At 39.0% G+C, this 16751-nt stretch overlaps 1 protein-coding gene across 1 annotated transcript in view; it reads left to right on the top strand.

Moving 5' to 3' along the window:
* The window catches only part of frem1b (Fras1 related extracellular matrix 1b), a 51731-nt gene that overhangs the window by 20621 nt on the left and 14359 nt on the right, over positions 1-16751 (top strand). The window contains exons 13-25 of the mRNA XM_056447342.1: positions 646-736; positions 829-996; positions 3169-3377; positions 3459-3552; positions 3721-3973; positions 5869-6063; positions 7339-7524; positions 8929-9125; positions 9382-9607; positions 10055-10199; positions 10699-10840; positions 11992-12187; positions 13068-13332. Of these exons, the coding sequence (XP_056303317.1) occupies positions 646-736; positions 829-996; positions 3169-3377; positions 3459-3552; positions 3721-3973; positions 5869-6063; positions 7339-7524; positions 8929-9125; positions 9382-9607; positions 10055-10199; positions 10699-10840; positions 11992-12187; positions 13068-13332 (2367 nt within the window). The remainder of the gene's footprint in view (positions 1-645; positions 737-828; positions 997-3168; positions 3378-3458; positions 3553-3720; positions 3974-5868; positions 6064-7338; positions 7525-8928; positions 9126-9381; positions 9608-10054; positions 10200-10698; positions 10841-11991; positions 12188-13067; positions 13333-16751) is intronic.

The following is a 16751-nucleotide window of genomic DNA, read 5'->3' on the forward strand; positions in this document are numbered from 1 at the left end:
TTCAAGCAAAGTCCCTTTAAGGCAAGTCATTTCAATCAGTGACCATCTTTGAAACGCCTCTCTGCATTCTGTTTAAATGGGTAAAACATCAAATTCTCCAAAATTACATCCCCAGCTTACGATTAAATTTCGAATCACCGTCGGTGCCTATGGCGTAGTGGAAAGTGCACTGACACATGCACTCCGGTGTTCCCGATTTTCGCCTCGAGGTCCTATGCCGATCCTTCCGCTCTTCCTGCTCCCCACATTTTCCTGTCAATTCTTTCTACTGTCCTGTCAAAATAAAGGTGAAAACTAAAAAATAATAATAAAAAATTATTTTTCGAATCACCAATAAAATTAAACCACAACTGTGTCTTTAGTTTCATTTAAAAACGTTCGAATCACACAAAATCTGCAGAAACTCACGTCTGGTCCGAGCCCCTTCCCACAGAATCCTCAGTCTGTAGCGATCGATGATTGACTCTTCTACTAGAAGGCGGGTCTTCATTCATATTCATGCCATATTGACTGTTACACTTTTCCCCATTCAGAACTATACAAGTGACAGCTCTTGTGTATTCAAAGCACTTCACAGGACCTTTAATGGCAATTTGTTCTATCATTTAATATTATTACATTTAAGAGCTCCTTGTATTACTTCAGGTTATCAGATGCAGGCAGGCTGTTTTATACTGACAGCACAAATGGCATGAAAAAAGACGCTATGGTTCCAGTGCTGAAGTCCTTCACCCAGGTCTGAATCAGTTCCTCTTATTGTTGCACTTTAATAATGTACAATATCCTTTTGCTGCCTCTTCTGTAAGTTCTCTTTGTTGTTGTCCACAGCATGCAGTGAACCACCACAAAGTGGCATACATGCCTCCAATAGAGGATATCGGCCCAGAGCCTCTGTTTGTGCAGTTTGTGTTTTCTGTGAGCGACCAGCAGGGTGGCGCTCTTACAGGACTCATATTCAACATCACTGTCACTCCTGTTGACAATCAGGCCCCAGAAGTGAGTGCACTCATCTGTTCATTAGCGTTTGTGATTTTGATTGTTATTAAGGCACACAATTTTTAAATGCAATGTGTTGTGATAAATTAGAAATGGGTAGATATGGAAAAAGCTCCTTTATTAGAGCATTGGTTTTCAAATATTAAAAATAACAACACATTTTATTTGTAATGTTTTTTTCTTCTAAAAACTCAAAGCGATATAACAATAGCAAAAATAACAAAGGGTTTTACTTGATAGAAAATATGTTACGCCGAACATAATAAAGTCATGGCTGGATGTTATGAATGTCCTTAAAATGAAGGTAAGTTAGTTGAGCTCAAATTATATAAACAAACATGTTTTTTTTATTATAAGTCAAATTAATTCTCTAATACAAACTTAATTATCTACTTTGTTTATAATTAAGATTTTAAATCTCAAAAACATTCATTCATTCATTTTCTTTTCGGCTTAGTCCCTTTATTAATCAGGGGTCGCCACAGCAGAATGAACCGCCAACGTATCCAGCATATGTTTTATGCAGCAGATGCCCTTCCAGCCACAACCCAACACTGGGAAACACCCATACACTCTTACATTGACACACATACACTACGGACAATTTAGCTTACCCAATTCACCTATAGCGCATGTCTTTGAACTTGTGGGGGAAACCGGAGCACCCTGAGGAAACCCACGTGAACACGGGGAGAACATGCAAACTCCACACAGAAATGTCAACTGACCCAGCTGAGGCTCGAACCAGCGACCTTCTTGCTGTGAGGCGATCGTGCTACCCACTGCGCCACCGTGTTAAAATAAACTTGTTAAAATAAAACCCATACACAGTACCCTGACATTTGCTAAATGTATATTTATTTTATTCTAACATTGTTATTTTATTAAAATGACAAAATACAAAAAGGCTTTGAGTATTTCTACACTGAATGGCATGCATTTCAGCATCCACTACTTTTTCCCATTTTTTCAATATGTGTGCCTATGACTAACAAAACTTTCTGACAGTAAAAAATAGCTTTCTTTAAACATGTCTTTCAACCAAAGAAAGACAAAGTGAGTTATGCATCTTCATGGGCAGTCTAGTAACTCATACAAAAGTATAGAATATATTATTGTAAATAAATAATCAAATCTGATTAAGATTGATAAATATAATATCTTTTGGGTAACAATTTCATAAAATATGACCTTCAAAGCCTAATTCTAAAATGTAAACATAACGTGACAAAGATCTATCCCTGCAGGCACAGGACGTCAAAATGACGTCAGATTGACGTTGTACCCCAACGTTGTGGGGATGTTGCATTTTGTTTGGAGATGAAAATCGGGGTGACTTTACAACCCAATGTTTGTCGACGTCAATGTCCAACGTCCAACTTAAAAACAGCAAAATATCAACGTCTAATGATGTTATAACTTGACGTTGAGTGGACGCTACCACTATGACGTCTATCAGACGTTGGATATTGGTTGCCATACCTGACGAATAAATGTCAGTATTTGACGTCAATATGAAGTTGGTTTAAGATGTTGACTCGTCGTTGGATTTTGGTCACTTTCCAACACAACCTAAAATCAACCAAATATCAATGTATAATAATGTTACAGCTTGACGTTGAGTGGACGCTACCACTATGACGTCTATCAGACGTTGGATATTGGTTGCCATACCTGACGAATAAATGTCAGTATTTGACGTCAATATGACGTTGGTTTGAGATGTTAACTCGTCGTTGGATTTTGGTCACTTTCCAACACAACCTAAAATCAACCAAATATCAACGCCATTTAATGTCATTATTGGACGTCAAAACGTTGTCCTTAGACGCTGGCTAGAACATTGAATTTTGGTCACCTGACTTCATGATCTAAACAACTAAAAAGTTAATAAATTAACGTCACATTGTGTGCCTGCTGGGATTCATTCTAGTCATTAGAGAAATCTGGTAGTTCCAATGATAACGATTTAGTTAAGAGTGTTAAGATTTTAGTTTTTTCTAAGCATAAACTCACTTTATATTGATTTGTTTACTTTTTCAACAAGCCATTTTGCTTCTCAATTAAATGTACATTGATTTAGAGACTAAAATACTATGATCCTAAAAATAGCATTGTGAATGCTAAGTGAACCAACAATAACCGTATTTTGTTTTTTAAATTAATTTATAGATGTTCACTAACTTGCTGAGGGTTGAGGAAGGTGGTGGTAGTTTCCTGATGGAGGAGCACCTGTTGGTTCAGGATGTGGACAGCTCTGAAGATCAGCTCAGGATACACATGAAGACCAAACCCCAACATGGACGGCTGGAAATGCAGGGAACGGCCATGCTTGAAGGAGACAGCTTCACTCTGCGGGATCTCAAAGCATTGAGGGTCAGGTAGGAATGGGATTGAAAAAAGATTTGAACTCCGTGCCGGACTGTACTATTGAAAATGACCACCCTGTTTCATGACAATAGATACATTCATGACGACTCTGAGACCTTAAAGGATAGCATTGGACTTACAATCACAGACGGAATCAACTCGGCACATGGAGCACTTTTAATTCAGGTAAAACAAAAAGCATTGATTTTTAACACTTAGCATTATATATATATATATATATATATATATATATATATATATATATATATATATATATATATATATATATATATATATATATATATATATATCAAAACCTCTTTAAAATACATACTATTTGCATTTATTTATCAGATTCTGCCTGTAAATGATGAACCGCCCCAGTTGGGGTCTGATTTGAAAGCAGAGCTGTCCTGCAAAGAGGGAGGTCAGGTCCAGATTACCGTCGAGTACCTCTCTGCTACAGATGTTGATAGCGATGACACTCGGCTAACATACATGCTTGCCAGAACACCTGGACGTGGGGTCATTCAGCGAAACGGCGTCACTGTGAACAAGTTCTCCCAGCTGGATGTGCTCAATGGACTGATCTTCTACCTGCACACAGGTTATAACCGGCACAGAAGGCTAGTTAGGGATACTTAATGAGAATTAGATTTCACTCACTGTTTCACACATCTTGCGTCTGAGGCAGGTGTGCTGCGATTTTGCTTAATTGAAAATGCACAAAAATAGGCCTTCTTATGAAGATTTTTATCATTAATTCTTAAAGTATCTAGCCACTAGGCCGGTCCCCAAGAACTCAATTTCCCACCTCGGACCATAAATTTTGCAAAGGAGGAATGCAGTGTTAATGGAAATTAGAATTGTTTTTGATTTGCTTGCACCACAGAAACTGTGGATGAGTTTAGTTTTAGGAATGTTAATGATGAGTTTAGTGTTAGGGATGCAGAGTGGCTATAAGTCACTTTCCAAAACCTTTTCATTCAATGTTCCACGCTGGTGGAATAATCTTCCTATTCCCACACGAACTGCGGATTCACTGGTATCCTTCAAACCACATATAAAAACACATCTTTTCCATGAGTACCTAAACCCTGGTAAATAAAACTAAGACACCTCTTCTTTCCCCCACCTCATCAAAATACACACCAACACAAAATACTATCAGTTCTGAGTGTGCCTCACACATACTTACAAATAACTTATACACTTACTCTGTATAACTAGCACTTCTTGAGTACATTGCCTCTTCTTTTTAAATCGCAGAATGCCTCCTCAATAGTAAGTCACTTTGGACAAAAGGGTCTGCTATATGACTAAATGTAAATGTCATTTAGGTGAAAAAAATTTGTTCCTACCTCAGAGGATAGCCTACCCAACCACAACAGTAACTACCAGTGACATAAATGTATTGATAGGGCCGTACAATACACTGGTACAGTAGTGTAATGTTAAGCCTTAAGGCTGGTTTAAACTTCTGCATTGAGTGATCGCCGTGACCCACGGCACATGTCTTGCGCGTAGTCATGCTTTTATACTTTTGTGCACTATTTGTGTTGCTCTGCAATAACACTTCCAAAGCACTAGCGGGCAGTGAGGTTTTTATGTTCCTCTAGTTTCTAGGTGGTTGTTTTGTTTTTTCTGAATGCTACCTTAATGTATAAGTCGCTAACCCAAACTCGCTCATTCAGAGACAGGAACCGGGGGACGTGCAACAACTTTAATCATAAGGTAAACACAAAACAAAAGTTTCAATTGGAGCTCCTTCAAGGGACTCGACACTTGTAAACACTCGCTCCAATGAGTTTTCACTTACACTTTCTCTTACATTTTTTGAGAGGTGTGCATCAGCGTTGGTGTCAGGGGTATGGGTCCACACGAAGGCTGCGCCGGACCATACACATGTGCTTTACAAAGAAGGATAAATCAGCCTTTAGTCTGCATTTTTGTGTAAAATGGTTTGAGGTGGGAAATTGATTTCTTGGGGACCAGCCTAGTGGCTAGTTCCAATAACTGAGTTCCTAGAATCATGTAAGGTGCCAATATTTCATGCATCCCTAATAATTCATTGACACAGACTGCATAAAAGTGGCTATTCGCACATTCCAGTGCGAAACTTTTCTATTGTTTATAAACACACATTTGCTTAAACAAGTCTTGCATCTTTTGCACTGCAAACATGAGCGCCATGTTTTTAAGATGTCATGTCAGGTTAAAATAATTTAAACTGTGAGTACACAGTTGTGAGTGCTACTCACTAATGTCAGTTTCAAAGCAGTGGACCAATCAGAAGAACTCAGAGGCGGGGCAAGCATGCCAATTCTTTCATTTGACTGCAACATGACAGAACAGGCAGTATTTTAAAAACAATTCAGCTTTTTAATGAAAAGACGAGTTCTGTGTGAATGGCCCCTAATAGAGAATGCCTGAAAGTACATTCAATTTCAGTTTTAAAAAATAAAATGTAAATGTGTATGAACACACTTCCCCATTCACTAGGTGGTGAGATTGGACCAGATCCTGTCTCGGACACTGTCACCCTCATTGTGTCAGATGGAGAGGCTGGAACAATGGACGGCTGCTGCCAGGAGGATGCTCTCCCCCCTCCCGTCCCCCTGCATGGCACGCTTCCGGTCTATGACCTGAACATCACTGTGATGCCTGTCAACAACCAGGTCCCAACAATAACACTGGGTAACCATCTACCACTGGGCCAGGACTAAATCTTTTAGTGGACCAAACAAAACAATTCAAACACTGGTGCCTGCTTAGTGTTGAGGGAGCGAATGGATTAAAACAAGATGCTGTCTAATCTAGAGTTAATCGCCAGAGCATTTGGCTAAGGTGTAATTAATTCATCGTAATAACAATCCGCTTAAATAAAGTAATTAAGCGACCAGGAATTTTCCAGGCAGGTGATGGACCACAGCTTTGGCGAACGAATCGCTTAATCGCGGCCTCACACACCCAGCTCAGGGAGTGTCACGAATGCGAGCATTTCGTTTCTCGGCACAAACATTTCGCAGCAGGGTGCTGGAGACATCTCGCCAAAATGGGGATTTCACTCTTAATGCCAGAAACTTTGCAGTTATCAATGGGGAACAGTGACCAGAGCAAGACAATGAGCGGAAAACTGCAGCTAGGTGCTGGTGGGACGGCCCCAGAAAATCCTAACATCCTTGTCGGCAGTGCATGTGGGGCGGCAGACGTACACACAGCTGGTTGGGATTAGAGAGAGCGAGAGCTGAGAGAAAAAGCGTAGTAGAAAGAGATACACGTTCCCCTGAGAACAACTGGACAATAGGGACACCGAGGAGAATACAATAGACAGCCTTGCATTTAGAAAAGACGACAAGTTCATTGTGTCTTTCATTCAATCTCAATTATAATCTCCTAATTCGGTTAATCCGCGTCAAAAAAAAGAGGATTCTCCAATGTTGCCACCGTGTAGTGTTTTGCAAGGGGAAAAGGTAGCCATTTAATTAATTTGCATTGAATAAAGATGTGCTGGCGTCAGAGCTTTAAGCGCTGGAAAATGAGAGGAATCCAGCTCTCCGCCTTGCCCTGCGATGGGACGAGTTTTATCACTTTTACTCCAGGCTGGCGGTCATTAATTCCACCCCTTGTTTCAGAGCTCTATCCAAGCACAACCTCATCAGTGCCCATTCTCCATTCATTATTTATCAGCGCAGTAAATGGAAGCAGATGCCAGTAAGCATTGGCATGATGGCTTTATCAACACCCAGGTGGCAGCGGGCTGGCCGAGAGCCGAGCGGGAGTGCAGGGGAAGAGAAGGGAGTGTTATTGGGCTGGCGTAGCAGGCGTGAGGAAACCGGGGAGCAGGGGGAACTGCCTGTAAATGAGAGGAAGATGAAATTTTGGGACACTTTTAGTTCTCTAAAATGATATCTCTGTTGTTAGTGCCAATATTATTACTTACTGTATGTTATTCTGATATTGTTCCATCAGGCGGCATGATTGTGGTAGATGAAGGTGCCAGAGCATGTCTGTGCGGGGGGGTGTTGGAGGTCAGCGATCCTGATAGTCGTCCAGAGGAACTCATGTTTCACTTGGTCACCCCGCCTCAGTATGGGTTCCTGGAAAACACCCTTCCATCCCCTGGCTTTGAGAAAAGCAATGCTGGACTGAGAGTGGGTTAGTATGATTCCCGAGGTCTTTGTAAACGTATATGTCTGTGATTATGCCAAATAAATGTTGTCCAGTAATCCGTCAAATGAAATTACATTTTCTCTTTCAAATTTAGTACAAATCAGTGACGATATTTTAACCAAAATTTTAATTCTGTCATCATTTACTCACCCTCATAGCAATTCAAACTATGGATGCACCAAATTTTTGGCCACCAAAAATAATCTGCTGAAAAAGTCCTCGTTGTAGCCTGGAGCTTGATGACGTAGGCGATTGTCAACGTAGGCGATTGTAGTGGACCTTGTACCGCCCACTAAGGTAACGCCCATGCTACTGTGATGGTTGGGTTTAGGGTAGTGGTAAAAGTGTAGGTGATCGTCAACTACGTGGTGAACCTTGTACTGCCTACTAAGGTAGCGCCAATGCTACCGAGACGGTTGGCTTTAGGGGAGGTGTAGGTGATCATCAACTACGTAGTGGACCTTGTACAGTCCTCTAAGGTTTGTTGCAAAATACCAAAGTATTCCACTTTCTGTAGCATGTACCACTCATGCTCACCGCAATGGCATTCCTGCTGCTTGCAATGGCACTACTGTGCTGTCATGCCAATGCCAAATGACTCCACTGTCAATAAAATGTGGTTATTTTATTTGATTTTTTATCATTTGTAATTTAGGTTTAGTTCAATTAAAAACAACATAGGCTCAATCTGAAAACGTAGCCCTGTATATATTTCTGGAGATCGCGATTTATGTAGCCAGAAGTACGTATGGCTGCTTTTCAACTTTAAAACAAATTCTACATGGCGTATGATGCTGTTCCTTTTCTTTTTCTGGATAGCTTTTTAAAACTGTTGGTTGGATTTAGGGAAGTGGGTGCGCGGGTCAATTGCTGCTTTTCAAAACACTATTGGTTGGGTTTAGGGAGGGAGGAGGGTGGATCAGTCCATCACTCAGTCAGTCTGTCAACAGTGGCCTCTGGTGGATTTATGCGAGAACAGCAGAAACAAATGGCTCTTACGAGAGAAATTTGAGATCTCAAAAAGTGTACACAGCGGCCTGGGTTTATGCAAAAAGTCATACAATTAACTTAAAATTATTTAATAAATTACAAAATAATTATTACAATTCAGTTTTGCTTTCGGCCAAGTTCATTCAGAATTTTCGGTTTCAGTTCTGGCTCAGAACTTTCATTTCAGTGCATTCCTTTTCCATATGAAACACAGAAGGATGCATTTTGTTAAGTTTCTTTTTGGCCTCTAATAAAAAGACTAAACATTTTAAATGCTGTCCATATTTTTGTCCATGAAATCCTGTTTGGCTAAATCACAATTCATCATTCGTCTCCTGTTTAAATGTCAATGTCAATGTCAACACCTCATCTATACTAAGTCATATCATATAAATAAAGTTTTTTTCAGCCAGCTCCACCTCAGTTTGGGTTTCATCAACTATGTCCAGTCGGTGCACCAGGGTGTGGAGCCTACAGCAGATTTCTTTACCATCAGTGTCAGTGACGGGATGCAAAGATCAGCACCATTGCACGTCTACATCATCATCAACCCTACCAATGATGAGGTTCCATCACTGCTGCTTAGCAACTTCACAGTAAGATTTTATTACTTCAAGAGATAGATAAATTAACTCATTATTGATTCTCCCTCATATGGTTTTAAACCTTCATAGGTTTTTCTTCTGAATGCTGGAACCCATCGACTTCCATAGTAGGAATGGTAGTTAATGGGTACCAGCATTTTATGATCTTCCTTAGTGTTAAACAAAAGAATTCCTACTTTTGAAGACAAAATCATTCAATAAGCAACTTCATGACTAGCTGTTGACTAGCTGTTGCACCTGTCAATAGGTCATGGAGGGAGGAATGAAGGACCTCAGCCCTGATATTCTAAATGCAGTGGATGTTGATATCCCAGCAGAATCTCTCACTATGACCATCCTGGATCCCCCAGCTCATGGCACTCTGGTCAATGGCATATATGGTCTTGAGATGAATCGTTACAAAAGCATGAACCCAGAGGTCCTCCAACAAACTTTAGCAATCCAATCCTTCACCTTGGAGGAGCTACAGCAAGGTCAGTTCTTTAACTGGTAACATCACCTTTCTCCCCCAACTTCCGGGGTATCACTATTTGCTTGTTGAGAGGTTGTAAGGACAGCGTCCCTTATCAAGCACCCAACCACATCCCTCGGTGCCGTCACTGTGGGTACCCAGGCTTGCAGAACAGATGTTTTCAGAGACAAAGGTCACAGTGTGCCTGTGGTGCTTCTGCTTCATCTGCAAAGTCTTTCCAACTGCTCTAATCACAATTAAGTCACTGTTCATGAGGTACTTGCTTGTTAGCAAGTGATAAAGAGTCATAGAAGTGTAGGTGAGAAGGTCACTGACAAAATGGGACATTTTGCTACAACTAGAGGCTACCAGGCAGTGAACACCTAGTGACTGTTTTATTGTAATTGCTACTAAATGCTTAATCCCCTAAAATCTGCTTTGAATTTCTCTCTCTTGTCCCGATCCATAGGAATGAAGATCATGTATATGCACGATGACACAGAAACCCTCAAGGACGCTTTCACCATACAGTTGACAGATGGTGGGCACACAGTCCAGGGGACTGCGTGTGTCCGCATCATACCAGTCAATGATGAAAAGCCATGGCTACTAAAGTAAGGACGCCCTGGGACAAATCCCGAGCCAAAAAGGCGGATGAAAGCGGGAACGGGGGAGGGATTTTAGCGGCGGAGACTGGACAGGAACAGAAGGGGGAGGCCGTACTTGGATGCGGTTTACGAAAGGGGGGTCAACACAACCTGTACTGCACATGTGGCTGGGGAATCTGTGTCTCCCTGACTGAGTAACTGGGAATTAAGTTACATCCTTGAGTAAATTGCTAATTTTTATTCCATCCTTTTCCTCCAAGATCAGCAAGATCTGAGGGTGTGCATGTAAACTCCGAAACAGCAGAAGTAATGTGTCTTTTTGGCAGATGCCTGCATCCTTGTTTTGGAGTCCTCGTGGATTAGGTTAACAGGCCTGTCCTGCTTGCGTTCCCTTCCTTCTAGAAGCAGCTGTTTGTGTATTTATTTATTTAGGATTGCGTAATTTAGCATGCAGGCTTGGCACCGGTACCTTCAGTGTCCAAAGCGTCTCTGTCTTTGTTCTCAGAAATGCAGGCGTTGAGGTCGAGGCCCTGGAGAAGAGGGTAATCTCCAGTGTAGTGCTGGAAGCAGGGGATCAGGACACTCCCAGCGACCATCTTCTCTACATCCTCAACGCAGGTCCCAGATTTGGCCTTCTTCAGCTCAGGGTTAGCAATGACAGATAATCCTTTACATTGTTCTTAATGCTGCTACACACTACATGACTTTTTTGAAACTTTACCAGACTACAAAATAGCCAAATTCATACAGTGTATTCCAGCCATTATTCAGATATACAACCCAGCTAAAAGGGAACATTCTCACAACATTTCATAATGTTCCATAAAAGTTGTGTAAATGTTAGCATGTGTCATTAGAACATTCTTGTAACATTAATAGGGAATGTTCTAATAACTTTTTAAATAACGTTCTGAGAACATTAGTAACAAATGTGAAACTATTTTTAACACTATTATACCCAAAAAATAATATTACAACACCTAAAAAACTGGACGTTTGAACCTTCCACAATAACTTTTTTTATTACTTACTGAGAACATAAGGGAAATGTTCTTAGAATATTAATATAATTTAAATAGAATGTACTAATAACGTTTTAAATAACATTCTGGGAACATTAATTTAACATGAGATATAAATGTTTTGAAAACATTTTCAATATCTTTATTATAGTCAAACAGTAGCATTAATGCATCATCTAAAAAACTGGACGTTATAAATGCTCTAAGATCATTCTAATAAATTTTTTGTAACTTCAATTGAATGTTCTAAAAGTTGTTTAAATAACGTTCTGAAAACATAAGCATATCATGAGATTGAATCATTATAAAAACATTTTGAGCAATATCATGTAACGACGCCAGCTAGCAAAGTGCAATGCAGGTAAACCTCACTTCTCTGACAGATGCTAGAGGCTATGGTCTTTAGCCTCCTTGTTAGAGTAACCGACTCCCATGCAAAGAATCGCTGGTTCAATCCCAGAGGCCGTGGTCTTTAGCCTCCTTGTTAGAGCAACCAACTCGCATACAAAGAATCGCCGGTTCAATCCCAGCTCAGACCGGGTTGGGTGCAGTAGGACCGGTGGGTTACAATTATTATAACCAATAAGTTTATTATTATTAATTTATTAATTAGTATAACTCTCAAATTATAGTAATGCATCATCTAAAATACTGGACATGTTGAACATTTAAAAACAATGTTGTACAATATATATTTTAAAACCTACATTTTAGCTGGATATACACTTAAAAAGTGTACTATATTTAATAAAATGATTTTCTATGATTTTCTGCAGACCGAGGCTGGGTGGGTTGATCTTAGCCCAGGTCAGAATTTTACCCAAGAGGATGTGGAGATGAATCGTCTGTGGTACTCTCACACTTCAGTTAGTGGCTTCAAAGGTCACGACAGGTTTCACTTTGTTCTCACCGATGGGGAAAACACAACACCTCCACAGAGTTTTTTCATCTCTGTCCGCACAGTTCAGAAGGGTAAGTTTTATTGTGGAACAATATAAAGTAACTTTAAATCTAGTATGGAATCAGTGTGCTTCATAATAAACGCTTTAATGTAGTCTCTCTCTTTACATTTATATTTTAAAAGAATTATGACATTCATCAGACTGCAGTGACAAATTATGGCCGTCCAAATTTTTATATTATAGCACTACGTAGGTAATTACATTTAGTGACTCAGTAGTTACTGTGTGACTGCACATTTGCATGAGAAACAAGTGATGAAAACAAAAAGACAAAATAAAAGTTTTCACGGTCGCTTGAGGTGATTTTGGACTTGTTAAAAAGGTTCATGCAAATAATCTGAGATGCGCATTTGCCAAATAAACTTTGACATATCGAACATTACACCAATGTGACTCTAACAACTTGATGAAAACACACCTAGTTGGCATTTGTTTTTGTTTTTTTTGCAAACATTGAAAAGATTTGCTTCACGTTAGGATGGAAATCCAGCAAGTGATCAGTGCTTTTGTTTTCCCCTCAATCGAAGTCCAAAAAACAACTTTGTTGACAGATTAAATCTGTGCATGTATAATTAAAGACATTGGCTGCCCTCATGGTCAAAATGACTTTGCCAGTTGGGTGAACATGGAAGCATGGCAGACATTGTTCTCTTGGCTCAGTTCTGGCTTATCCTGGAGGAACAGAGGTGAGAACGTTCTGCCGCAAAGGATGAGCCACCTTTAAACGCCCAGCATGAATTATTAACAGAGCCGGGGCCAAACATCTGTAGTCCTGGCTCTAGATCCCACTACTGTCACAAAACAAATCTCATAAAGCTTACAATGACTTCTATTCTTCAAAACTTTACCTATATATTTACCTATATTTAACTCATTTGGTCTACATACAGGCGACATTGCTCTCATCACTAAGCCTGTGACCTTGCTGGAGGGAGAGAGAGTCATTCTGACCACTGACATTCTGACGGCCGCAGACAGTGGAGGCCGGCCAGATGAGCTCATATACACTGTAGCAGTGCCACCTGAACATGGTCACCTGCACATGGTCCAAACGCCAGGAGTACCAGTGTTCTCCTTCTCCCAGATGGATGTGGCTGCCAACCGGGTATGCTACACTCATGACAACAGCCGTTTTGCTGACCGTGATTCTTTCAGGTCAGTGCTTTTCATTGTTCTCTTTCAATTCTGCATTTATATTGTGAGGCCAGATTCAATTTTGGCTCCTGTCTGTTTATATTCATGTGAGCCAAATATGACTTGTTTTGATGTGAATACCCCTGTGAAATAGCACTAGGTTAGTGTGTATAAAAAAAAACATTTAAAAGGGTAGTTTACACCCTGAAATTTAAAATTGGGCAGAGTTCCTGTTCCTGTTAATTCTATTCCAGACATTAAGAGTCGGGGATTTTTATATATTATTTTGTCCTAGTCATGGAATATCAGAGAATTGAATTTAATTCTACTTCAGACATTAAAAGTCAGGGATTTGTAGATATTATTTTGTCCTAGTCATGGAATATCAGGGAATTTAATTAAATTCTATTCCAGACATTAAAGGTCAGGGAGTTTTATAAATTATTTTGTCCTAGTCATGGAATATCAGGGAATTTAATTAAATTCTATTCCAGACATTGAAAGTCATGGATTTTTATATATTATTTTGTCCTAGTCATAGAATATTAGCAAATTTAATTTAATTCTATTCGAAAGTCAGGGATTTTTAGATATTATTTTGTCTTTGTCATGGAATAACAGGTAATTTAATTAAATTCTATTCTACACATTGAAAGTCATGGATTTCTCTATATTATTTTGTCCTAGTCATAGAATATTAGCAAATTTAATTTAATTCTATTCAAAAGTCAGGGATTTGTAGATATTAGTCATGGAATATCAGGTAATTTCATTTCCTTCTTTTCCAGACATTGAAAGTCAGGGATTTTTAGATATTATTTTGTCTTAGTCATGGAATAACAGGTAATTTAATTAAATTCTATTCTAGTCATTAAAACTCAGGAATTTTTATAAATTATTTTGTCCTCGTCATGGAATTAATTTAATTTAATTCTATTCCAGACATTGAAAGTCATGGATTTTTCTTCATTATTTTGTCCTAGTCATAGAATATTAGCAAATTTAATTTAATTCTATTCTAGTCATTAAAAGTCAGGAAATTTTATATGTTATTTTGTCCTCGTCATGGAATATCAGGTAATTTTTTTGCTATATATTTTTTTTACTGAGGCGCAAGTATATTATTATATAAGAAAAAAGGCCCACAGTGGCTTCTCCAAATATAGCAAATTCAGTTTTTCTTTTGGATATTCGGCTCCAGTTTTTCAGGAAATTACGATTATAATTATAATTTTGGATGGACGGATGAAACTGCTGCTTTTTTTGCAAATGTTTTATGCGATATTCCTGTTCTGAGCATAAGCTTAATTTGGAATTTTTGGATGAAAAAATATAAAATGTTGTTCTCCTAGTGGCTATTAAAGTCATTCTAAATGATATTCAAGCTATTTTAATATTGTTCTTCTTTTAACATGTTTTTAAATTAATATTTAAGCACAACAGCATCCTGTTTTTCCATTTATTAGTTGTCATGAAAATTTAGCCTTTTAGTCAGTGAACGTCAGGAAACTTGTTATCTGGCTTAAAGTGGGAACCCTGTCATTGCAAGTCCATAAGAACTGTATTTATCTTTGATTCCTGATCCTCCACATTGTTTGAGACTACTGTAGAAATTATGTAAAAACATGAGACAGGCAAAAATGAAAACGAGAGAGCTTTTTGCTTCGTTTGCATGGGTTTCCAGCCAATTTGGCAGCAGGCTGACTTCAGTTGACCTGTGCTGACTTTCTCGTGCGAATCTTTGACACCCAAAAACTCTGGCTTGGTTTCATGGTCGGGTCATCTGGGAGCAAACAAACCCTTCCTGAGCCAAGCCTGACGAGAGGGGGGCGAGCGGCCCTTCCGAGAGGGCACGGAGCACTCTGTGCCAATGTGTTCAGTCAGCACAGCATGGGGGTGATGCGGGGATCCAATCACCGCACATGGACACTGCGGCGGTACTCATGTGGGGCTTGAGTACTTTCAATTAGCAATTCCAACACAATCACAAGAGGCGCAAGAAAAATATCTCCTTTTTTTTGTGTCTTCGCAGCTTGTATTTGTGTAAATGTGTGGCAAAAAGAGGCAGCTGGTGTCTCTGATCAGGAAAGACACCTGAGCAAACACCTGTGTGTCAAACTCCAGGCCGACAGCGGGGGCCAAAAGAGACAGGGAGACTTTTTTTTTTCTGGAAGCCTCCCTCTGCTCTTCCATGACAGCTGATGATAAATGGCCATTATTAAGAGAGTAATAACTCAGCCTGGCATTGGTTATAGGGCTATAAGAGATGTAGCCGGAGACATGGATCCCCGGGCACAATTACCGAGCAAATATGGGACAATGGCGATGCCAGATGTTGCACCAGTTTGGCTGTGAGAGTGGACCTGCGCGTTTTGGTCACGAGTCTAGTGCGAGGTGGCAGTCGTGTTGTTTACCATGGCTGGCAATTATCAGCTTCGGGGCAATATGTGTTGGGAGGCAGATTGGCTTGGCAGAGGGTGGAATGGGGACTGAGATCGGCTTCGCGCCCCTCCCTGTCCTGTCTTTCTGCTCCAACACATCAACCGTGTTGTTGGGTGAGGATAGCGGCTCAGAACATGCTGTAAAACTGACAAGGCCTTACAATAGAGCGAGAAGTTGCAAGAGGATGCGTGTGTGATTTGATTGTGGTTAAAGGGGTGTTAAGCTAAAGTGGTTGTGTCTTTTATAAAACTGCACTGAAGGCAATGTGACAAAGTTTGACCTTGTGTAGTAATGATGTATTAAATATAATAAAATATTAAAAATAATTATTATTATTGTTGTTGTTGTTGTTGTTGTTGTTGTTAATAAATATACTACATATTGTGTTATGCCCAAAATGTATAATAATAATAATACACTTTTATTGTGATTGTTGTTATTTTATTATTAATTATGAAATAAAATAAAAATACACTTGATTATTTTTGTTACTATTTTGACAATAACAATAATAATATTAAAATAATGACAACAATATTTTAAATAGCACAAGTATATTTCATAATAATAAATGTTAACAGTAATAAAATTGTATTATTGTTTTTGTTGTCATTTTATTATAAATAAATATATAAAATATAAATACATTTGATTAGTTTTATTATGATTATTAAAACAGTAATACTAAATTTACTACAGTTGTTTAGGAGTGTTATGCCTAATAATAATAATCATAATAATAATAATTTGATTTGTTTTGCTATTAAGATATTTATATTTGTTTATTTGCTTAAACTGCTCGTGTTGTTTAAAGGTACAGTTTATACATCTGACTGTTTGTATTAATGGACAAAATTGTATTACAAATAGTATATAAATATATTTATACATTTTAATACAAGAATTCTTGCGCTGTGAAGTAAAATATAAAACTGTGTATGGAAAGCATCGTCAATGCACCGTGTTGCACCGAGATATCAAATTGAACCGAATCGATG

The sequence above is a fragment of the Danio aesculapii genome, chromosome 22 (genome assembly GCF_903798145.1).
Source record: "Danio aesculapii chromosome 22, fDanAes4.1, whole genome shotgun sequence".
Taxonomy (NCBI): Eukaryota; Metazoa; Chordata; class Actinopteri; order Cypriniformes; family Danionidae; genus Danio; species Danio aesculapii.